Genomic DNA, 25,547 nt, shown 5'->3' on the forward strand with positions numbered 1-25,547 from the left:
TTATATGAAGATGAGGATAACAACATAATTCTGAGTAAGCTAAAGAAAGGAAAAAAACAACAACATTGTATTAAAAACACACACACAACAACATAACAAGAAGAAATAAGGAATTCTGCTAAAGAAGAAAACACAACATACATAGGAGAGATGAGGATAAAATAGAACATGATTTTGTCTAAAGACTTCAACTGTATCATATTAGAGATGATTAATATTAATCTGATCTAGGCTGAGGAGGATGGCCATCATGAGGATGTTCATTTCCAGATTCATTCGGATTAGGATGACTGGGGAGAACCATGTTACGGTTGAATCCGGGGACAAATGGTGAAGGATGATTGGGGAGAACCATGTTATGGTTGTCGAAAGCATTTCCGTTACAATCAACCCCAAAAGGAGCATTACTTGAGCTTCCCCCATAAAAGCCAGGATGAGGAAATGGTGTTGCTAGGAAGATTTTGAAAGCTTCATATATCACTTGTTTCTTCAAATTTTCAAGTTTACCTTTGAATTCTTTGGCTTGACCTAAGTCAAGTCCTCCAATGGATTCTTTCAACCAAATCTCAGGTAATTTGGATTTTTTTCTTAGTTTCTTCAACTCTTCACTTGTTTTTTGCTCAGATTCTAGGTTCTTCATCACCTGCATATATAAAAACTTATTTAGTTTCTTTTTTGTAACACCCTAGTTGGTAATATCTCAATTTATTTTTCAAAGAACATAAACATATATACCAACACTAAAAATTAATACTGCAGAAATATGTCAACAAGAATATCGCTTAGGACATCAAATTCTACATCATATTATTAGCATTTATTTTCCATATTATGAGTACATCAACTCTAAATATGGAGAAATATGTATTTTATACAGTATATACGTTATTTATGACAGCTAATATAAGAATAAATATTGAAAAAGAAATATAACTGCGTAGATTATGGCTTTTATAATTTTCTCAAACATAACAATATTTCTGAATAATACAAAAAATTACCTCAGTAAGACGATTGTTCAGACCTCGAATTGTAGAATTTTGATGGATTTCACCAAGTTGCATATTGCGTTGTGTGTTGCTATCTGGATGGTCAGTTTTTTCGAACCGATCTATTATAGTTTCCACCTTTGTATGACCAAACGAGAAAATTTTTCCACTAGGTGAAAACAGAATAATAGCAACACGAGCATTACAAAGTGTGCAAAGCTCATTAGCTTTTTTGAAAAGACCATTTTTTCTTTTACAAAACGTAACTTGAAGATTTTTTTCTTTCTCTATTTTAACCATTTTTATTTTTTGACGACCTTTGGTCTTTCTCATTGTTTCTCTATATTGATAACTGGAAAAATAAAATATTGGATGGTGTTTGTATGATGATGACTTTGTATATTTATAGCTAAATATCATATACCGGCAGTTAATGTTTGTAGTTATCTAAAAGTAATTTTAATTCAATTTTTGTAGGTCTTATATTTGAATATCAATTTACCATTTTGATACATTTGAATTTCTTTATATTCCATAAAAATAAGGTATGAAATTCATATATATATTTGACTCTAATATTTTCATTTAATTTGTGATATGTATCATAATCTGCTATATTTGACTATTTATGATATTTATATTTTTTATACATATAACAACGTCATTATAACTAGTAGATATATCACAGTGTATAAATGTTATAAAAATTATAATACTTGACAAATTATGAAACTAGACATGTGTACCAATTGACCCTCAAAAGCTTTAACATTAGAAGAAAATATTAAACTTAAAAGTACACTATTATATTCTCCTATACTTTTTTATAAAAGAAAATTTAAGGATAAGTATATATGCTTGTATTGCATGCTCTTATATTTATGCTAATAGAGACATCATACAGTGTATAGGCTCCTTATATTTACAGTGTATAATAGAGACATCATACAGTGTATAGTTACATTCTTCACATATATATGCGGCCTCAGGTCCAAATAAACCACCATTACAACATCCACAAAAAAACTGCACCTATAAACACTTCAAATCACCCCATCTAATTACTGAAATATACTCATCTTCAACATTTGGAAAATACATATGAAGTCTATGTCAGATAACAACACTTCCTAACATATACATTAACACATTTTCATATCCCGTGCAAAACGCAGATCTCCCCCAATTTATATTTGCATAACAATATTCTATGTCATCATAACTAATAAATATATCAAAGTGTATAAATGTTAGTAAGAAAAATTATAATACTTAACAAAATATGAGACCAGACATGTGTACTAATTGAAAAAAAGCTTTAGCATTTTAAAAAAAAATATATTAAACTAAAAAGTTGGCGATTATATTCTCCAATAATCTTTTTTATAAAATAATATTAAGGATCTGTATGTTTGCTATGTATTATATTTTATTATATTTTTTCTAATAGAAATATAAACGTTTATAAATGGCTCCTTATCCCTATAATGACAGCAAATAATCGAATAAGTGAACACAGTCTTATATTAAAATCTATTTATATAATAGAAAATGTTACAACATCATTCTTAAAAGAAGAAGAAAAACACTACAGAGTAAATTGAGCAAAAATATTATCATAACATAATTCTAAATAAACAAAAGAAAAAAAAACACATCAACATAACAAGAAGAAATGAGGAAATCTGCAAAAGATGATAAACACATAATAATAATACGTAGAAGAGATGAAGATAACTTAAAACAGGATATTGTCTAAAGACTTCACTTGTATCACATCAGAAATTATTAATATTTAATCAGATCTAGGGTGAGGAGGATGGCCATCATGATGTTCATTTCCATATTCGTTTTCTTCTTGGGAACTTGAATTTTGGTTTTCATTTGGATTAGGCTCTAGAATGTAATTGTATGTGGAACAAATCCCTCCGCATGACTTTAGTTTCCAAATGGTAATGGATGATTAGGGAGAGCCATGTTATGGTTGTAGAACACATTCATGTCCACTATTCTTCTTTGATATTAATACCACCATTAACCCCAATACGAGCATTACTAGAGCTTCCCACATAGAAGCTTGGATGAGAAAGCATGTTTGAAAGCTTTTGAAAGCTTCGTGTGTCACTTGTTTTCTCAAATTTTCATGTTTACCTTTGAATTCTTTGGCTTGACCTAAGTTCCCAATGGATTCTTTTAACCAATTCTCAGACATTTTATATTTTGTTTCCTTATTTTCTTCAATTCTTCATTCATTTTTGCTCTGATTCTAGTTGGTTTATCATTTGCAAATATAAAAACTCTTATTTTAATTTTTTTTTGTGTGTGTAAAACCCTAGTTGGTAATACCTCAAATTATTCAACACAAATAGACAAGAATATCAATTATTGCATCAAAGTGTACACCATATTATTAGCATTTATTTTGCCATATTATGAGTATATCTACTCTAAACATGGAGAAATATGTATTTTATATATTATATACATTAATTAATTATGACAACTAATATAATCATAAATATTGAAAAATGAATACAACTGTGTAAATTAAGCCTTTATATTTTCTCAAACTTAATAATATTTTTGAATAACTTAAATTATGCAACAAAACTTTGTATTGAGGCATGTGTACCAATCCCGGCCATCATGATGATGTTCATTTCCATATTCATTTTCTTCTTTGGAAGTCGGATTTTGGTTTTCATTTGGATGAGGCTCTGGAATGTAATTGTAGCATGGAATAAATCCCTCAGCATACCTATAGCTTCAAGAACTTAAAATTGTTTAGAAAATACAATATCATAAATCAAGCATAACAGTGCTGATCAGACTGATCAAGCAGTGAAAACCAAAAATCTTCACTGCTTGATCAGTCTGATCAGCACTGTTATGCTTGATTTATGATATTGTCTTTTCTAAACAATTTTAAGTTCTTGAAGCATCGATGTACACTTCGATCAAAAAAGGAAGAAGCATTCGATGTACACTTCTTTATCATATAGTACGCGCATACAATATTATATTCTCCAATACTTTTCTTATGGGGATATATATATATGCTATGTATTATATGTTATTATATTTGGGCTATTTTGAAAATATATCATATATTTTGTTTCTTGGAGCTGCATCTCTTGACGTCTCGTCTTATGATTTCTTGTGTTCAAAAGGTTCACAAGCAAGGAAGCCTGATGGGTAGAGCTATTGACCTATTCCAACTATAAAATGATCTCCTCTCCGAGATAGAATGCATGTTCAATATGGAAGGACTTCTCCGAGAACACTAAAAAGGATGGAGGATCTTTGTACACCGATAGTGAGAACGATATGATGGTTGTTTTTCTCTGATTCTAGTTGGTTTATCATCTGCAAATATAAAAACTCTTATTTATTTGATTTTTTGTGTGTAAAAGCATAGTTGGTGATATCTCATATTATTTTTAAATAGAGCAAATTAGCTGAATATACTAAACAAAGTCAACAAAAAATAACTATACTGAGAGTGTTTAAAATAACTCAACACAAGTCAACAAAAAATATCAATTATTGCATCAAAGTATACACCATATTATTACCATTTATTTTCCATGTTATGAGTATATATACTCTAAATATGGAGAAATATGTATTTTATATAGTATATACATTAATTATGACAGGTATTATAATCATAAATATTGAAAAATGAATAGCACTGTGTAAATTAAGGCTTTTATATTTTCTCAAACTAAATAATATTTTTGAATAACACAATAAATTTTCCTAAGTAAGATGATTATTCAGATTTCAAATTGTAGATATTTGATGGATTTCATCAAGTTTGATGTTGAGGAGTGGGCTGAGAGGTGGATTGTCAATGTTTTCGGTCGATTTGTTATAGTTTCCAGCTTTCGATGACCAAAAGAATAGATTTGTTCACTAGGTGAAAACACAATAACAGAGATATGACCGTCTCACCCAGCTCACTAGCTTTTCTTAAAACACCATTTTCTCTTAAGAATGTAACTTGATAGTTATTTTTACTCCATTTGGACAATTTTTATTTTTTGACAACCTTTAATTTTTGCAAAAATAAAATATTGTTTGGTGTTTGAATATCAATTCACTATTTTGATACAATATCTTTATATATATAAGATATGAAATTCATATTTATTTGACTATATATATTATTTTCATTTAATTTGTTACAATGTATCATAATCTCATATTTTGGTTATTTATGATATTTTTATTTAAATAAAGATAGCAATGTCATTATTACTAATACTTGATTTGTAAGGGATCGTATTGCTCGATCAGAGAAATATCAAAAAATGGATTGTAGGTGTGGAGAAAACTACTAAAGTCAAGGGATCTAGTGAGGAAATTCCATCGAGTTGAAGTCCAGAACGGTCGGAGAACATCATTCTGGTTTGACTCTTGGACGAAGTTCGATTATTTAAAAGTTCTGTTGGGTGATCGGGGAGGGATTATGGGAATTAGCAATGATCTCACTGGGGCAGATGTTATCGTGCGACACCGTAGAAGACAACATCAGGTTTCTATTTTGAATGAGACTGCAGATGAGATTGAGAAACTCAAAAACAGAGAAGTGCAAGGAGAAGAGAAAATATCACATACGAGCACACCCCCGTATTTATTCTGAGTACATTTTGTTTTTTTTAGATATTAGAAATAATTAATCTATTTAAATATATAATTGCCATATTAGATCTACGTGTCGTACACCCCCGCACACATACGGAAGCTTCTTTGCATTTTTATTTCATAGTAATTTGTATCTTTATTTCTTTATACTTTTATAGTAATTGTTTCATTCGGCTGGTTTGTATTTGTGTGGATTTCTTTGTAATACAGCACCAATCCTTATTTTCCCCTCTCCCTCTCTTAATTAGTTTTTATTTTATCTCGGTTGTATAGTTTTAAAAATCATTTTTGTTATCTAATGTCATTGGCCCAATGATTTCTTTTCCTCTTCTTCTCCACCTAAGCAGAACATCTCTCCTCTCCACCTAAGCAGAGCTTGAAAATATTTGTCTAGCTTCCGGCTACATTCAGCGCAAGAGCATCCTGAAATTTTAGAAAGATATAATAGTATAGTTAGGGGTGAAAATATTTTAGGCCTCAATTAAAATATGAAATATACTATGGATTAGTGTATGTTGACATTACCTCTTATTTGGTCTTTTAGTTTATCTGATGCTGATGTACATAGACTTCTTCCTTATCTGATACTGGCTTTTGCCATGCAGCCCCATGCAAATCCAGTTCTTTTATCGAGTAGAGTGAAGGAAAGTGGTGAGTTTGTAGATTATATTCTCCTGGACCCAGCCTGTTCACGTGTTATAGACATGGATAGGTTTCCAAGGGTCTTGCAAGGTCAAGAAATTTGCTCCCTTCGTTCATTCCCTCAACTTGATGGTTTCAGTCTAACTGCTGCTTCAGAAAACTCTAATCTTGGATACACCTGTCCATTTGCGTATACAAGTCAAGTTTCTATCCACCAGCGTCACAAGGAATAAGGAGTATGCATATTCCATATCAGAATCCTTACAATGCGGGAGACAAACCTTCTCGTGCAGTAAACTTTGATGCACAAAATGAAGGGAAAACAGAAAGGTGGCGGCGACCTTAATATGAATCCTTCAACAAGAGGCTGTAGACTTCTTGGATTCTCCTTACATGTGGAGACACCTGCATCTAACCTGAGCAAAAGGATTTGCACAGAAGTAAAACCTATTCTTTATCATATCTTTGGTGTCTTGGAGCTGCATTTCTTGATATCTCTTCTTATAGTTTCTTGTGTTCAAAAGTTTCATAAGAAAGGAAGCCTTGTGCGGAGAGCTGTTGATCTATCCCACTAAACGGATACAATGATCTCCTTACAGAGCTTGAACGTTTGTTTAACATGGAAGGGCTTCTCAGGGACCCTGAAAAAGGATGGAGGTTCTTGTACACCGATAATGAGGACGATATGATGGTCTTTGGCAATGATCCATGGCAGTAAGTCTGCCCTTATCTTTAAAGCTCAGTCAAGACCTGTTAGCTGCTAACTTGAAAATGATTTATTTGTGCTGTATGGACAGTGAATTCTGCAACGTGGTGTTGAAGATACATTTATATACGAAAGAGGAAGTTGAGAATGCGTATGGTGATAGCAAGAGTTGTTTAGCAGCTCTCATGATGGAAGCATCAAAGTCATCTTCTGTGAGCCAGCCTGATTCTTCTCCAACTGTAACTAGAGTTTGATTAACAAACCAGAAAGAAGCGGTTTTACCTTTTTGCTTTCAACTGTGTTTTGCTTACAAAAGGCATAAATTAAATATTTCACCTTGATCTTTGTCTTTCTCTTTGTTTGTTTGTGTTATTTCTGGTCTTCGTGTACTTCAATCGTTTTACTCTTAGAGAGTTTGTGAGTTTATGGGATGTGTGGACCGTAAGAGTTTGGTTGGATTGAGGTTTTCAGTTTGCTATTGATGTGCATGGCTTGAAGTTTTCAGTAAAATAAATTTATATTATATGTTTTTATTAAATTTCCTTTTTTTTTAAATGCTACAACATCATTCTTTTAAAAATAAATTAGATAAAAATGAGGATAACAACAATATAATTCTGAATAAGCAAAAGAAAGGAAAAATAAAAACTACAACATTGGATTTAGAAAAACACAACAACATAACAAGAAGAAATGAGGAGTTCTGGTAAAGAAGGTAAACACAACAGAGATGTGGATAAACTAGAACATGATTTTGTCTAAAAACTTCAACTGCATCACATTAGAAATGATTAATATTAGTCGGATCTAGGCTGAGGAGGATGGTCATCATTAGGATGTTCATTTCCTGATTACTTCGGATTAGGATGACTGGGGAGAGCCATGTTATGGTTGAATCCGGAGACAAATCCCTCAATGCGACTATAGTTTCCAAATGATGAAGGATGATCAGGGAGAACCATGTTATGGTTGCCAAAAGCATTCACGTTAACCATTCTCCTTTGCTCAAAGGGGTTCAAATTAGGGTCGATATTAATACCACCATCAACCCCAAAAGGAGTATTACTAGAGCTTCCCCCATAAAAGCCAGGATGAGGAAATGGTGTTGCTAGGAAGATTTTGAAAGCTTCATATATCACTTGTTTCTTCAAATTTTCAAATTTACCTTTGAATTCTTTGGCTTGACTTTCCTTCAATGGATTCTTTCAACCAAATCTCAGGTATTTTGAATTCTTTTCTTAGTTTTGTCAACTATTCACTCATTTTTTGCTCAGATTCTAGGTTGTTCATCACCTGCATCAACAAGAATGGCCATCATGAGGATGTTCATTTCCAGATTCATTCGTATTATGATGACTGGGGAGAACCATGTTATGGTTGAATCCAGGGACAAATTCCTCAACACGACTATAGTTTCCAACTGGTAAAGGATGATTGGGGAGAACCATGTTATGGTTGTCGAAAGCATTAATGTTGTTAATTCTCCTTTTCTCAAGTAATAGTCGTGTTGAGGGAAAACCAAGTTATGGCTTGAAGTTTTCTATAAGATAAGTTTATAATTCTATGTTTTTATTAAACTGCTTTTTGAAAGAAAATACTACAACATATTCTTAAATATATATATATATATATATATATATATATATATATATATAGATGAGGATAACAACATAATTCTGAGTAAGCAAAAGAAAGGAAAAAAATAACAACATTGTATTAAAAACACACACAACAACATACCAAGAAGAAATAAGGAATTCTGCTAAAGAAGAAAAACACAACATACATAGGAGAGATGAGGATAAAATAGAACATGCTTTTGTCTAAAGACTTCAACTGTATCTTATTAGAGATGATTAATATTAATCTGATCTAGGCTGAGGAGGATGTCCATCATGAGGATGTTCATTTCCAGATTCATTCGGATTAGGATGACTGGGGAGAGCCATGTTATGGTTGAATCCGGGGACAAATGGTGAAGGATGATTGGAGAGAACCATGTTATGGTTGTCGAAAGCATTCACGTTACCATCAACCCCAAAAGGAGCATTACTAGAGCTTCCCCCATAAAAGCCAGGCTGAGGAAATGGTGTTGCTTGGAAGCTTTTGAAAGCTTCATATATCACTTGTTTCTTCAAATTTTCAAGTTTACCTTTGAATTCTTTGGCTTGACCTAAGTCAAGTCCTCCAATGGATTCTTTCAACCAAATCTCAGGTAATTTGGATTTTTTTCTTAGTTTCTTCAACTCTTCATTTGTTTTTTGCTCAGATTCTACGTTCTTCATCACCTGCATATATAAAAACTTATTTAGTTTCTTTTTTGTAACACCCTAGTTGGTAATATCTCAAATTATTTTTCAATGAACATAAACATATATACCTACACTAAAAATTAATACTGCAGAAATATGTCAACAAGAATATCGCTTAGGGCATCAAATTATACATAATATTATAAGCATTTATTTTCCATATTATGAGTATATCAACTCTAAATATGGAGAAATATGTATTTTATACAGTATATACGTTATTTATGACAGCTAATAAGAATAAATATTAAAAAAAAAATATAACTGCGTAGATTATGGCTTTTATAATTTTCTCAAACATAACAATATTTCTGAATAATAATACAAAAAACTTACCTCAGTAAGACGATTGTTCAGACCTCGAATTGCAGAATTTTGATGGATTTCACCAAGTTGCATATTGCTTTGTGTGTTGCTATCTGGATGGTCAGTTTTTTTGAACCGATCTATTATAGTTTCCACCTTTGTATGACCAAACGAGAAAATTTTTCCACTAGGTGAAAACAGAATAATAGCAACACGAGCATTACAAAGTGTGCAAAGTTCATTAGCTTTTTTGAAAAGACCATTTTTTCTTTTACAAAACGTAACTTGAAGATTTTTTTCTTTTTCTATTTTAACCATTTTTGTTTTTAGACGACCTTTGGTCTTTCTCATTGTTTCTCTATATTGATAACTGGAAAAATAAAATATTGGATGGTGTTTGTATGATGATGACTTTGTATATTTATAGCTAAATATCATATACCAGCAGTTAATGTTTGAAGTTATCTAAAAGTAATTTTAATTCAATTTTTGTAGGTCTTATATTTGAATATCAATTTACCATTTTGATTCATTTGACTTTCTTTACATTCCATCAAAAATAAGGTATGAAATTCATATATATTTGACTCTAATATTTTCATTTAATTTGTGATATGTATCATAATCTACTATATTTGACTAATTATGATATTTATATTTTTTATAAAGATAACAACGTCATTATAACTAGTAGATATATCACAGTGTATAAATGTTATAAAAATTATAATATTTGACAAAGTATGAAACTAGACATGTGTACCAATTGACCCTCAAAAGCTTTAACATTAGAAGAAAATATTAAACTTAAAAGTACACTATTATATTCTCCTATACTTTTTATAAAAGAAAATTTAAGGATAAGTATATATGCTTGTATTGCATGCTCTTATATTTATGCTAATAGAGACATCATACAATGTATAGGCTCCTTATATTTACAGTGACTAACGATAATTGAAAAAGTGCACATCATCGTATTTCAAAATTCATTTATAGAAATAGATAAAGTTTATAATTTACTTGAACAAAAATAATAATTATTATTAATTAGTTAAATAGAGTATTGAATTTTATCGAACAAAATCATTTACTAGCTAATAAGTGAATGTGTGTTCAATTTTTTAGGTTGAAAACGATATGGAATGTTAAAAAGTGAAAATAAGACGTTTGAATCTTAAAAATATTATTGATAGTATTATGGAAGCCACCTCAGCTAGGGCATTCCTCATGTTGACAAGTAAGCATCCTAAACTTTAATCATTTAACGTTGTTTTCTGCCTGAGTTTGCATGCTGTGTGGGCTACGTTTTAAATGAACGGCCCACATAACAAACGGAACAAATGTTATATATGTAGGCGATGAGCCGACGAAGTCAGTGATTCCGAAGGTGTTACAAACCGTCGAACCATCATAACCAATGGTTTTTCAGAGTAATGCGTACACTTGATATCGATTATTGCATCAAAGTATACACCATATTATTTGCATTTATTTTCCATGTTATGAGTATATATACTCTAAATATGGAGAAATATGTATTTTATATAGTATATACATTAATTATGACCGGTACTATAATCATAAATATTGAAAAATGAATAGCACTGTGTAAATTAAGGCTTTTATATTTTCTCAAACTTAATAATATTTTTGAATAACACAATAAATTTTCCTAAGTAAGATGATTATTCAGATTCAAATTGTAGATATTTGATGGATTTCATCAAGTTTGATGTTGAGGAGTGGGCTGAGAGGTGGATTGTCAATGTTTTTGGTCGATTTGTTATAGTTTCCAGCTTTGGATGACCAAAAGAATAGATTTGTTCACTAGGTGAAAACACAATAACAGAGATATGACCGTCTCACCCAGCTCACTAGCTTTTTTTTAAACACCATTTTCTCTTAAGAATGTAACTTGATAGTTATTTTTACTCCATTTTGACAATTTTTATTTTTTGACAACGTTTACTTTTTCTCATAGTTCTCTACTGATAATTGCAAAAATAAAATATTGTTTGGTGTTTGAATATCAATTCACTATTTTGATACAATATATTTATATATATAAGCTATGAAATTCATATTTATTTGACTATATACATTATTTTCATTTAATTTGTTACAATGTATCATAATCTCATATTTTGGCTATTTATGATATTTTTATTTAAATAAAGATAGCAATGTCATTATTACTAATACTTGATTTGTAAGGGATCGTATTGCTTGATCAGAGAAAAATCAAACAATGGATTGTGGGTGTGGAGAAAACTACTAAATTTAAGGGATCTAGTGAGGAAATTCCATCGAGTTGAAGTCTAGAACGGTCGGAGAACATCATTCTGGTTTGACTCTTGGACGAAGTTCGAGTTTAAAAGTTCTGTTGGGTGATCGGGGAGTGATTATGGGAATTAGCAATGATCTCACTGGGGCAGATGTTATCGTGCGACACCGTAGAAGACAACATCAGGTTGCTATTTTGAATGAGACTGCAGATGAGATTGAGAAACTCAAAAACAGAGAAGTGCAAGGAGAAGAGAAAATATCACATACGAGCACACCCCCGTATTTATTCTGAGTACATTTTGTTTTTTTTAGATATTAGAAATAATTAATCTATTTAAATATATAATTGCCATATTAGATCTACGTGTCGTACACCCCCGCACACATACGGAAGCTTCTTTGCATTTTTATTTCATAGTAATTTGTATCTTTATTTCTTTATACTTTTATAGTAATTGTTTCATTCGGCTGGTTTGTATTTGTGTGGATTTCTTTGTAATACAGCACCAATCCTTATTTTTCCCTCTCCCTCTCTTAATTAGTTTTTTTTTTATCTCGGTTGTATAGTTTTAAAAATCATTTTTGTTATCTAATGTCATTGGCCCAATGATTTATTTTCCTCTTCTTCTCCACCTAAGCAGGACATCTCTCTTCTCCACCTAAGCAGAGCTTGAAAATATTTGTCTAGCTTCCGGCTACATTCAGCGCAAGAGCATCCTGAAATTTAAGAAAGATATAATAGTATAGTTAGGGGTGAATAGAATTTAGGCCTCAATTAAAATATGAAATATACTATGGATTAGTGTATGTTGACATTACCTCTTATTTGGTCTTTTAGTTTATCTGATGCTGATGTACATAGACTTCTTCCTTATCTGATACTGGATTTTGCCATGCAGCCCCATGCAAATCCTATTCTTTATCATATCTTTGGTGTCTTGGAGCTGCATTTCTTGATATCTCTTCTTATAGTTTCTTGTGTTCAAAAGTTTCATAAGAAAGGAAGCCTTCTGCGGAGAGCTGTTGATCTATCCCACTAAACGGATACAATGATCTCCTTACAGAGCTTGAACGCTTGTTTAACATGGAAGGGCTTCTCAGGGACCCTGAAAAAGGATGGAGGTTCTTGTACACCGATAGTGAGGACGACATGATGGTCTTTGGCAATGATCCATGGCAGTAAGTCTGCCCTTATCTTTAAAGCTCAGTCAAGACCTGTTAGCTGCTAACTTGAAAATGATTTATTTGTGCTGTGTGGACAGTGAATTCTGCAACGTGGTGTTGAAGATACATTTATATACGAAAGAGGAAGTTGCGAATGCGAATGGTGATAGCCAGAGTTGTTTAGCAGCTCTCATGATGGAAGCATCAAAGTCATCTTCTGTGAGCCAGCCTGATTCTTCTCCAACGGTAACTAGAGTTTGATTAACAAACCAGAAAGAAGCGGTTTTACCTTTTTGCTTTCAACTGTGTTTTGCTTACAAAAGACATAAATAAAATATTTCACCTTCATCTTTGTCTTTCTCTTTGTTTGTTTGTGTTATTTCTGGTCTTCGTGTACTTCAATCGTTTTACTCTTAGAGAGTTTGTGAGTTTATGGGATGTGTGGACCGTAAGAGTTTGGTTGGATTGAGGTTTTCAGTTTGCTATTGAGATGATGTGCATGGCTTGAAGTTTTCAGTAAAAAAAATTTATAATTATATGTTTTTTATTAAATTTCTTTTTTTTTTTAAATGCTACAACTTCACTCTTTCAAAAAAAAATTAGATAAAAATGAGGATAACAACAACATAATTCTGAATAAGCAAAAGAAAGGAAAAAGAAAAAACTACAACATTGGATTTAAAAAAACACAACAACATAACAAGAAGAAATGAGGAATTCTGGTAAAGAAGATAAACAAAACATACTCACGAGAGATGTGGATAAACTAGAACATGATTTTGTCTAAAAACTTCAACTGCATCACATTAGAAATGATTAATATTAGTCGGATCTAGGCTGAGGAGGATGGCCATCATTAGGATGTTCATTTCCTCTGATTACTTCGGATTAGGATGACAGGGGAGAGCCATGTTATGGTTGAATCCGGGGACAAATCCCTCAACACGACTATAGTTTCCAAATGGTGAAGGATGATCAGGGAGAACCATGTTATGGTTGCCAAAAGCATTCACTTTAACCATTCTCCTTTGCTCAAAGGGGTTCAAATTAGGGTCGATATTAATACCACCATCAACCCCAAAAGGAGTATTACAAGAGCTTCCCCCATAAAAGCCAGGATGAGGAAATGGTGTTGCTAGGAAGATTTTGAAAGCTTCATATATCACTTGTTTCTTCAAATTTTCAAGTTTACCTTTGAATTCTTTGGCTTGACTTAAGTCAAGTCCTCCAATGGATTCTTTCAACCTAATCTCAGGTATTTTGAATTTTTTTTCTTAGTTTTGTCAACTATTCACTCATTTTTTGCTCAGATTCTAGGTTGTTCATCACCTGCATCAACAAGAATGGCCATCATGAGGATGTTCATTTCCAGATTCATTTGTATTATGATGACTGGGGAGAACCATGTTATGGTTGAATCCAGGGACAAGTTCCTCAACACGACTATAATTTCCAACTAGTAAAGGATGATTGGGGAGAACCATGCATGTTATGGTTGTCGAAAGCATTCATGTTAACCATTCTCCTTTGCTCAAGTAATAGTCGTGTTGAGGGAGAACCAAGTTATGGCTTGAAGTTTTCTATAAGATAAGTTTATAATTCTATGTTTTTATTAAACTGCTTTTTGAAAGAAAATACTACAGCATATTCTTAAATATATATTTTTTATATGAATATGAGGATAACAACATAATTTTGAGTAAGCAAAAGAAAGGAAAAAAAACAACAACATTGTATTAAAACACACACACAACAACATAACAAGAAGAAATAAGGAATTCTGCTAAAGAAGAAAAACACAACATACATAGGAGAGATGAGGATAAAATAGAACATGCTTTTGTCTAAAGACTTCAACTGTATCTTATTAGAGATGATTAATATTAATCTGATCTAGGCTGAGGAGGATGGCCATCATGAGGATGTTCATTTCCAGATTCATTCGGATTAGGATGACTGGGGAGAGCCATGTTATGGTTGAATCCGGGGACAAATGGTGAAGGATGATTGGGGGGAACCATGTTATGGTTGTCGAAAGCATTCACGTTACCATCAACCCCGCCACAAGGAGCATTACTAGAGCTTCCCCCATAAAAGCCAGGATGAGGAAATGGTGTTGCTAGGAAGCTTTTGAAAGCTTCATATATCACTTGTTTCTTCAAATTTTCAAGTTTACCTTTGAATTCTTTGGCTTGACCTAAGTCAAGTCCTCCAATGGATTCTTTCAACCAAATCTCAGGTAATTTGGATTTTTTTCTTAGTTTCTTCAACTCTTCATTTGTTTTTTGCTCAGATTCTAGGTTCTTCATCACCTGCATATATAAAAACTTATTTAGTTTCTTTTTTGTAACACCCTAGTTGGTAATATCTCAAATTATTTTTCAATGAACATAAACATATATACCTACACTAAAAATTAATACTGCAGAAATATGTCAACAAGAATATCGCTTAGGGCATCAAATTTTACATCATATTATTAGCATTTATTTTCCATATTATGAGTATATCAACTCTAAATATGGAGAATATGTATTTTATACAGTATATACGCTATTTATGACAGCTAATAAGAATAAATATTAAAAAAGAAATATAACTGCATAGATTATGGCTTTTATAATTTTCTCAAACATAACAATATTTCTGAATAATAATACAAAAAAATTACCTCAGTAAGACGATTGTTCAGACCTCGAATTGTAGAATTTTGATGGATTTCACCAAGTTGCATATTGCTTTGTATGTTGCTATCTGGATGGTCAGTTTTTCCGAACCGATCTATTATAGTTTCCACCTTTGTATGACCAAACGAGAAAACTTTTCCACTAGGTGAAAACAGAATAATAGCAACACGAGCATTACAAAGTGTGCAAAGCTCATTAGCTTTTTTGAAAAGACCATTTTTTCTTTTACAAAACGTAACTTGAAGATTTTTTTCTTTTTCTATTTTAACCATTTTTGTTTTTAGACGACCTTTGGTCTTTCTCATTGTTTCTCTATATTGATAACTGGAAAAATAAAATATTGGATGGTGTTTGTATGATGATGACTTTGTATATTTATAGCTAAATATCATATACCAGCAGTTAATGTTTGAAGTTATCTAAAAGTAATTTTAATTCAATTTTTGTAGGTCTTATATTTGAATATCAATTTACCATTTTGATACATTTGACTTTCTTTACATTCCATCAAAATAAGGTATGAAATTCATATATATTTGACTCTAATATTTTCATTTAATTTGTGATATGTATCATAATCTACTATATTTGACTATTTATGATATTTATATTTTTTATAAAGATAACAACGTCATTATAACTAGTAGATATATCACAGTGTATAAATGTTATAAAAATTATAATATTTGACAAAGTATGAAACTAGACATGTGTACCAATTGACCCTCAAAAGCTTTAACATTTGAAGAAAATATTAAACTTAAAAGTACACTATTATATTCTCCTATACTTTTTATAAAAGAAAATTTAAGGATAAGTATATATGATTGTATTGCATTCTCTTATATTTATGCTAATAGAGACATCATACAATGTATAGGCTCCTTATATTTACAGTGACTAACGATAATTGAAAAAGTGCACATCATCGTATTTCAAAATTCATTTATAGAAATAGATAAAGTTTATAATTTACTTGAACAAAAATAATAATAATTATTAATTAGTTAAATAGAGTATTGAATTTTATTGAACAAAATCATTTACTAGCTAATAAGTGAATGTGTTGAATTTTTTAGGTTGAAAACGATGTGGAATATTAAAAAGTGAAAATAAGACGTTTGAATCTTAAAAATATTATTGATAGTATTATGGAAGCCACCTCAGCTAGGGCATCCCTCATGTTGACAAGTAAGCATCCTAAACTTTAGTCATTTAACGTTGTTTTCTGGCTGAGTTTGCATGCTGTGTGGGCTACGTTTTAAATGAACAGCCCACATAACAAACGGAACAAATGTTATATGTGTAGGCGATGATTCTAACGAAGTCAGTGATTCCGAAGGTGTTACATACCGTCGAACCATCATAACCAATGGTTTTTCAGAGTAATGCGTACACTTGATATCTAGGCCAACAAATTGATCAATTGAAAGTCTTAGATTTTAAGGTACTCATAGATAATCAGTTTTGATAGATACGTTCAGCCTCAACTAAGGCAGCTTGGTTCTCCATAAAGCACGTATTTAATGCTATACACAACCAAGCAGTGTTCTAAAATACGTCAGCATAGGCGGCGTTTAGGCGATATACAGTAGCCAACCGAATTTCTTTTATATTATACAGTATTTTATACGAATTTGTATAATTCAGATGAATAATAGCGTTTAGGCGGACATTATGCGGTCCACGCGGATGTCTAAGCGGATTTTAAGCATTAATATTCAAAAAATAAACTATTAATATTATTATTATATTTTATTAATGTTATTATTTATATTACTTTTATTTATTTTATGTATTTATATGATTGTAGATATCTGTATAATTGTTGCAAAATCATTTTAATTTATCATATTTATATATTTAAAATGACTTTAATTTTTATAATTTAAAACTATTTATATATGTTAAACTATATACTTATACATAAAAGTGGATTTTAAATATATTTATGTTCAGTTTTTTCAAAATAATGTATATATATTAATCTTATACTTATATTTCGTGTAAAAGTATATATCCGCATATACCCTGTTTAGGAAAACTATTTGGGAAACACCTAGATTTGGGATAAATCTCAGGTGTGACAAGTATGCAAACTTAATTAAGTTATTAGGAATTATAAATGATATGTTCTCGAACTCAAACGTAAGTGTAATCTATCAACTTGTGTTTGTTTAGATTATCTAATGTCTAGATCTAAGATCTCAGTTATCGCTTGTTGATCTTGAGAAAGTGTCGATCGACGATTCTATATGAATGTCGATCGATACACCTTTCAGTCCCTCGATCGATGCAAATATGGAGTTGTCGATCGACGTTCCTTCTAGCACGCTTTGCAAACGGGTTTGATGGGATCTCTAATCTCCTAGACCAATTTACGTGTGTATCTAGTCAATTAGATCATTCTAGTTTAATTTGAGGCAATTAACCAAGCTTCTGCTTGCGCCAATTAAATCTAAGATCTAAGTTTAGGGTGATCAATCCTAGACTTATCATTAAGAGAAACTAAATCAAGAACAGGTTAAAACATCCTAACAACAGTTCATATTAGCAAGATCACCCTTTGAAAAACCTTAATCGAACAATAAAACTACTCAGATATATTCATAAGAAACATGGTCATGATAATACTTAAATTAAATGAGTATGAAAAGTAAACAAGACAGAGAAAAGAAACAAGGGAGTTCAAGATCTTCTCTGTTATGAAGTTCAGATCTCTTTCTCCTATCCCAAACTCTCCAAGCTATCAAGTATGCCTTCTCTTCAAGTGTGTGGCAATGGTGGAATAAGTCTCAAGAAGACCTGCCTCTAAAATGATACAAAACCCTAATAAATAGCCTAACATGTGTTCAGGGACTTATGGTGCAATTATTGGAGTTTTGGGTGAAACTTGTGATTTCTTTAAATGCTGATTCTCGCGGATGGTTCGCCGTCGATCGGCGTCAATGATCCGTCGATCAATGTTGGTATTGATCTGTTGATCGATGTTTGTCTTCAATAATCGATCCGTCTTAGTGATTTCAGCAAAGCTCTCAAAAATGTTCCAAAATGCTCCATAGTCACGAGTTTTCTCAAATGAGTACCTAAACCTGTAAAAACTCTGAAAAAGCTCCAAATGCATATAAAAGATTCTAAAAACATATATAAATCATGGTCAAAAGTGGGTAAAATCCATAACCTATAAGTGTGCTTCGAATTGGATTCTGCCCAGCTCATCAAATCTGTAAACTAAGGAAATTGCATACAAGAGCTCTATGGAGTGGTTGCATACATTTTATCCTTTGCATTTGTGTTTGAGTTTGTCTCTTTTTCTTGTATTCCTCGAGAGAGGAATAGCCAAGATGATGTTTTACCAAAATCTGCTCTCGGTGTTGTTGAACACTCGGTGGTTGATGGAGACATTATGGCTCCCAACTAACTTTGCCCCCTTTTAATTAAGATTGAGTTTCAAAAACAAAACAAGAAAAAATGATGAATTCCGCAAAAGAAGATAAACACAACATACTTAGGAGAGATGAGGGAAACTTAAAGCATGACATTGTCTAATCAGAATCGATTAATATCTAATCAGATTAAGGGTGAGGAGGATGGCCATCATGATGATATTCATTTCCATATTCATTTTCTTCTTTGGAACTCAGATTTTGGTTTTCATTTTGGATTAGGCTCTACTGTAGCATGGATTAAATCCCTCAGCATGACTATAGCTTTAAGAACTTAAAATTGTTTAGAAAAGACAATATCATAAATCAAGCATAACAGTGCTGATCAGACTGATCAAGCAGTGAAGATTTTTGGTTTTCACTGCTTGATCAGTCTGATCAGCACTTTTATGCTTGATTTATGATATTGTCTTTTCTAAACAATTTTAAGTTCTTGAAGCATTCAATTTACACTTCTTTATCATATAGTACGTACACTATTATATTCTCCAATAATTTTTTATAAGTATATATGCTATGGTATTATATGATATTACATTTGTGCTATTTTGAAAATAAATTATATTCCAGTTCTTGTCAGCAAACACTTCTTTATCAAATATTTCGTTTCTTGGAGCTGCATCTCTTGACGTCTCCTCTTATGATTTCTTGTGTTCAAAAGGTTCACAAGCAAGGAAGCCTGGTGGGCAGAGCTATTGACCTATTCCAACTATAAAATGATCTTCTTTCCGAGATTGAATGCCTGTTCAATATGGAAGGGCTTCTCAGGCAACCCTAAATGGATGGAGGATCTTGTACACCGATAGTGAGAACGATATGATGGTCGTTAGCGATGACCCATGGCAGTAAGTTTGTCCATGCTAACTTGATGTGGTGTTGAAGATACAATTATACTGTTATACACGAAGTGAAAGTGGAGAATGTGAATGATGATAACAAGAGTAGTTCCTTAAAACAAGCAGCTCCCATGATAGAAACATCAAAGTCATCTTCTGTTAGCCAGCCTGATTCTCCCCAACGGTCCCTAGGGTTTGATATTAACAAACCAGAAAGAAGCATCTTTACTTTTGTGCTTTAAAGTGTATTTTGCTTGCATAAGGCATAAAAGATATCACCTTGCTCTTTGTCTTTCTCTTGGACATGTCTCTGTGTTTGTGTGTGTTATTTCTGGTCTTCATGGATTTCCTCTTGAGAGATTTGTGAGTTTATGGGATGTGTGGAGGACCGTATGAGTTTGGTTGGATTGAGGTCGTGAATTTGCTATTGAGATGGTGTGCATTGGGTTTAGGTTTTCAATATAATTACACTATATTTATTAGGTTGAAAGTATTTTATGTGAATGTATGGGTTTTCTTCTCACCGGAAGATTAAATTGATAGTAATCCAAACATTACACATTAGTAATCCAAAGCAGGCGAGTTGTATGTCCCGAAACCATTAACAAGAATTACATGCTAAGAATCTAAAGGAAAAAAAAACATTACACATTAGATTGATATTAATCCAAACATTACACATTAGTAATCCAAAGCAGGCGAGTTGTATGTCCCGAAACCATTAACAAGAATTACATGCTAAGAATCTAAAGGGAAAAAAACATTACACATTAGATTGATATTAATCCAAACATTACACATTAGTAATCCAAAGCAGGCGAGTTGTGTGTCCCGAAACAATTAACAAGAATTACATGCTAAGAATCTAAAGGAAAAAACCTCTACAGCCTAACTTTACTGAAGGAGCCACGAGCAGGACCGCATTGACTCAATCAAGGAAGACGCTGTGAAGTAATTGGTTAACCTGATAGCTTCTGACAATTTGATGATAAATAAGCGAAGCTCCAGATCCTTCAAACAAGACGAAAATTTTCTACAAAGAGACAAAAAAGAAACTAGAGTCGGCCACCAAGATAACGTAACCGTTGCAACATTTCCAACAGCGTCGCCACCATAGAAGACCAGCGAAACACAATAACAACGAGGATCAGGAAAAAAAACGGAAGGACATGCACCCAAGCCCGGAAATCAAAAAAGAAACTTCAAATATTTTGATCTAGATATATATCCGAAATAAGAAAAAAAAACACTTAGCTGAAACACCACAAAGCTATAGAAGCAAGTAGAACAAATCCGACCGGTATGGCTGTGAGGGCCCACCAATGTAACTTGGTTTTAGAGAGATTGGATTTCAATTTGTTATAATTCATTTTTGAAAAATATGTAACATATTAGATATTTGTCCTCGAAAGAATTTTATTATTTTAGTAAACTATATACGTAATATGCTTTCATATACGTATAATACTCCAGAACATTTCTCAGCAAGAACTCTTCTTATCGGTAAGTTTCACATGAGTAGGAGATAATTAAACAACGTCTAGAACCATTAAGACCTGCGACAACGATTTTAATCGGAAGTTAGAACTCAACCTTCTCCACTAATCCAATCATCTCGAGCCATGATTCATCAAACTGACACCGCCCAAGGCTCTATCTTTACAATAACCGACGATAATCGAATAATGAAATCCATTAATAAAATAGAGAATGTTACAATCTTTTTTCTTTTAAAAGGAACACTTCAGAGAAAAATAAGGAAAATATAACAATAGCATAATTCTGAATAAGCAAAAGAAAAACACAACATAACAAGGAGAAATGAGGAATACTGCAAAAGAAGATAAACACAACATACTTAGAAGAGATGAGTACAACCTAAAAACATGATTTTTGTCTTCAACTGCACCACATCAGAAATTATTAATATTAATCAGATCTAGGGTCAGGAGAATGGCCATCATGATGATGTTCATTTCCAGCTTCATTTTCTTCTTTGGAACTCGGGTTTTGGTTTTCAGTTGGATTAGGCTCTGGTATGTAATTGTATCCCGGAACAAATCCCTCAGCATGACCGTAGTTTCCAAATGGTAATGGATGATTGGGGAGAGCCATGTTATGGTTGTAGAAATTATTCATGTTCACCATTCTTCTTTGATCAAACAGGTTCATATTTGGATTGATATTAATACCACCATCAACCCCAAAAAGAGCATTACTAGAGCTTCCCACATAGAAACTTGGATGAGGATATCTTCCTTGGAGGATTTTGAAAGCTTCATATCTCACTTGTTTCTTCAGATTTTCAAGTTTACCTTTGAATTCTTTGGCTTGACCTAAGTCAAGTCCTCCAATGGAATCTTTCAACCAAATCTCAGGGACTTTGGAATTTTTTCTTTTGTTCTTCAAGTCTTCAGTCTTTTTTTGCTCTAATTCTAGTTGGTTCATCAGCTGAAAATGTAAAAACGTATTATAAACAATTATGTATAAACCCTAGTAGGTATTCAAAAATTATTTTTCAATAAACATAAAATAATACAAAAGAATATCACTTATGGAATCAATATCCATGCCATATGATTCCACACCATATTCATAAATATTGAAAAATGGTTACAACTCGTAGATCAGGGTTTTTATAATTTTCTCAAACATAACAAAATTTATAAATAACACAATAAAATTTACCTCAGTAAGATCATTGTTCAGATCTTGAATCGGAGAGTTTCGATGGATTTCATCAAGTTGCATGTTGGGTTGTGGGTTGAGAGGTGGATTTTCAATGCCTTCGAATCGATTTATTATAGTTTCTACGTCTAGATGACCAAAAGAATAAACTTTTCCACTAGGTGAAAACACAAAAATAGCGACCTCAGCATCACAAAGTGTACAAAGCTCACAAGCCTTTTTGAAAAGACCATTTTTTCTTTTAGAAAACGTAACTTGAAGGTTATTTTCTTTATCCATTTTGACCATTTTTGTTTTTTGACGACCTTTACTTTTTTTCATCATTTCTTTAGAGATAACTGGAACAATAAAATATTGGTTGGTGTTTTTATGAAGGAACTTTGTGTATTTATAGCTAAATGTCAGATACCAGCAATTAGTATTTTGAGTTATCTAGAAACAAGGTCAATTCAAATTTGCTAGTTTTATATTTGAATATCAATTTTACCATTCTGATACATTTCAATATCTTTTTATTCCATCAATATAAGGTATGCAATTCATATTTATTTGACTATAATATTTTCATTTAGTTTGTTTCAATCTATCATAATCTGTTATAGTATTAAATCCCTCAACTAAAGATGGTGATAGAACAACCTCTCAACTAAATATTCGATGAAAGAAATACAAAACTTTAATTTCATTAACGTATGTCACCTTCCGTCATAATATTTTAGATGGAGGGTGAAATACATTAACGATTTGTAAGATAATAGTTTTTAATGTTGAAAACTTAGTTGACGAGTTTTATCACTAAAAATTTGATAAATGTTTTAAAACTCTTATATATAGTCAATTAATATAGTTTTTGAAAAGAGATTTTACATTTGTCTTGGAGTTTTGTAAGATATAATCAGAAAACTTATATTTTTAATTTAATACAGCACTTTTCATTGCAAATATATATTATATTTCGTTTTTATAAATATTGTTCGTGAGTAGCACCGGAGATAATACAAGTTATAACTAATAGGGATATCACATCAGTGGGAAAATGTTATTAAGAAAAATTGTAATACTTTCAATACACTGGAGACATAATATGAAAACAAACATTTGTACCAATTGACACAAGAAAATATTAAATCAAAAAGTATAATATTATATTTTTCAATACATTTCTATAGAATACACGTTTTATTTTACGTCCTATAGAATACACGTTAAGGATACTATATATCAGACTCATACCGAAGATCACAGGAGCAAAACGGGTGGAGGAGTACCGGCCGATAGCTTTATGCAATGTGGCCTATAAAGTGATCACAAAGCTCATCTCACTGCGACTGAAGCCTATCTTACAAGACATCATTTCCGAGACACAGTCGGCCTTCGTCCCGGGCAGAGCAATTTCTGATAATGTCCTCATCACACACGAGATACTGCACTCTCTTAAGGAATCGGAAGCTGCCATACGTTGTTCTATGGCGGTTAAAACAGATATGAGCAAAGCCTATGACAGGCTAGAATGGAAATTCATTGAAGCTGTATTGATACGTTTCGGGTTTGCGTCCACTTTGGTAAATCTGATCATGCAGTGTGTGACTTCAGTCTCATACTCCTTTCTAGTCAACGACTCCGTCCATGGGAGGATTATCCCATCCAGAGGAATCCGACAAGGAGACCCGCTTTCCCCATATATCTTCATCTTATGCGGAGAAGTGCTCTCTGGGTTGTGTAGGCGAGCACAGCGAAGCGGACACATGCCTGGTCTACGAGTGGCTACACCGGCACCACGACTCAACCACTTGCTCTTCGCCGACGACACGATGTTTTTCCTCAACACGGATGAGACCAGCTGCGCCTCGTTACTAGATATACTTCATAAATATAGAGTATCTTCGGGTCAGATGATTAACGCCTCCAAATCCTCCATCTCGTTCTCAGCCAAGACCCCGCAGGTAATACGGCAACGTGTTCATTCATACCTCGGGATTGAGAAGGAAGGTGGAGTAGGAAAGTATTTAGGACTCCCGGAACATTTCGGTCGACGAAAAAAAGACCTCTTTACCGGCATAGTGGAACGTGTTAGGCAAAAGGCTGTCTGTTGGTCGTCGAGGCAACTTTCACATGCGGGCAAGCTAGTCCTGCTAAAGGCGGTCCTTACGGCAATACCGGCTTATGCGATGACCTGTTTCCTTCTTCCCGTGAGCTTATGCAAGCGAATCCAGTCCGTTCTCACGAGATTCTGGTGGGACTCCTCTCCGGATGTAAGGAAAATGTGTTGGGTGGCTTGGGACAAACTCACAGCACCTAAAACTTTGGGAGGGCTCGGCATACGGGACATACAAGCTTTTAACACAGCGCTTTTAGCGAAACAGGCCTGGAGGATTGTCTCGAAACCAGACTGCCTACTCTCCAGGGTACTTAGAGCCAAATATTGCGGTCGAGACCAGTTCTTGAAGGTGGAAGCGCCGAAAGCAGCGTCTCATGGCTGGCGGGGAATTTTAACGGGAAGAGACCTCCTGGTTACTAACCTCAGCAGAGCTATAGGTAACGGGGAAAGCACGAGGGTCTGGAAGGACCCGTGGCTTAGTACTCTGAGCCCGGTTAGACCCATAGGACCAGCGAGAGAAGAAGACCAAGACCTTGTAGTGGCTGACCTAATATGCAGAGGGAATAATGAGTGGAATGTCCAGCGAATTGAGAAAGTGCTTCCACAGTACCTCAACGATATACTACGCATTAAACCGAGCATATTAGGGAGTCAAGACTCTTATGTCTGGCTAGCAGCACGATCAGGAAGCTACTCTGCTAAGTCTGGCTACCATGTAGCTATTTCTATGGAAC

At 32.9% G+C, this 25,547-nt stretch overlaps 4 protein-coding genes and 1 pseudogene across 4 annotated transcripts; all 5 read right to left on the reverse strand.

The window, feature by feature from the left end:
• Positions 1-217: 217 nt before the first annotated feature.
• LOC106416885 (agamous-like MADS-box protein AGL62) lies at positions 218-640 on the reverse strand. The gene has a single exon (XM_013857772.3). The coding sequence runs from the start codon at positions 638-640 to the stop codon at positions 218-220; it is 423 nt and encodes a 140-aa protein (XP_013713226.2).
• A 406-nt stretch (positions 641-1,046) lies between these two features.
• On the reverse strand, positions 1,047-5,052 carry LOC106416875 (annotated as a pseudogene).
• Positions 5,053-8,665: 3,613 nt separating this feature from the next.
• LOC106407126 (agamous-like MADS-box protein AGL62) lies at positions 8,666-17,181 on the reverse strand. The gene is made up of 2 exons (XM_048750015.1): positions 9,636-17,181; positions 8,666-9,275 (listed from the first exon to the last, which is right to left on the reverse strand). Exons 1-2 carry the CDS (start codon positions 10,041-10,043, stop codon positions 8,850-8,852), a joined length of 834 nt encoding a protein of 277 aa, XP_048605972.1. The 5' UTR covers positions 10,044-17,181; the 3' UTR covers positions 8,666-8,849.
• On the reverse strand, positions 14,942-15,367 carry LOC106416858 (agamous-like MADS-box protein AGL62). The gene has a single exon (XM_013857749.3). It carries the CDS (start codon positions 15,365-15,367, stop codon positions 14,942-14,944), a length of 426 nt encoding a protein of 141 aa, XP_013713203.2.
• A 140-nt stretch (positions 17,182-17,321) lies between the features above and the next one.
• LOC106416848 (agamous-like MADS-box protein AGL62) lies at positions 17,322-23,981 on the reverse strand. Its single transcript, XM_013857740.3, has 2 exons — positions 22,716-23,981; positions 17,322-22,478 (listed from the first exon to the last, which is right to left on the reverse strand). The coding sequence occupies exons 1-2, from the start codon at positions 23,037-23,039 to the stop codon at positions 21,957-21,959; spliced, it is 846 nt and encodes a 281-aa protein (XP_013713194.1). The 5' UTR covers positions 23,040-23,981; the 3' UTR covers positions 17,322-21,956.
• Between the last annotated feature and the right edge of the window lie 1,566 nt (positions 23,982-25,547).

This window comes from Brassica napus, chromosome A2, assembly GCF_020379485.1.
Source record: "Brassica napus cultivar Da-Ae chromosome A2, Da-Ae, whole genome shotgun sequence".
Lineage (NCBI taxonomy): Eukaryota > Viridiplantae > Streptophyta > Magnoliopsida > Brassicales > Brassicaceae > Brassica > Brassica napus.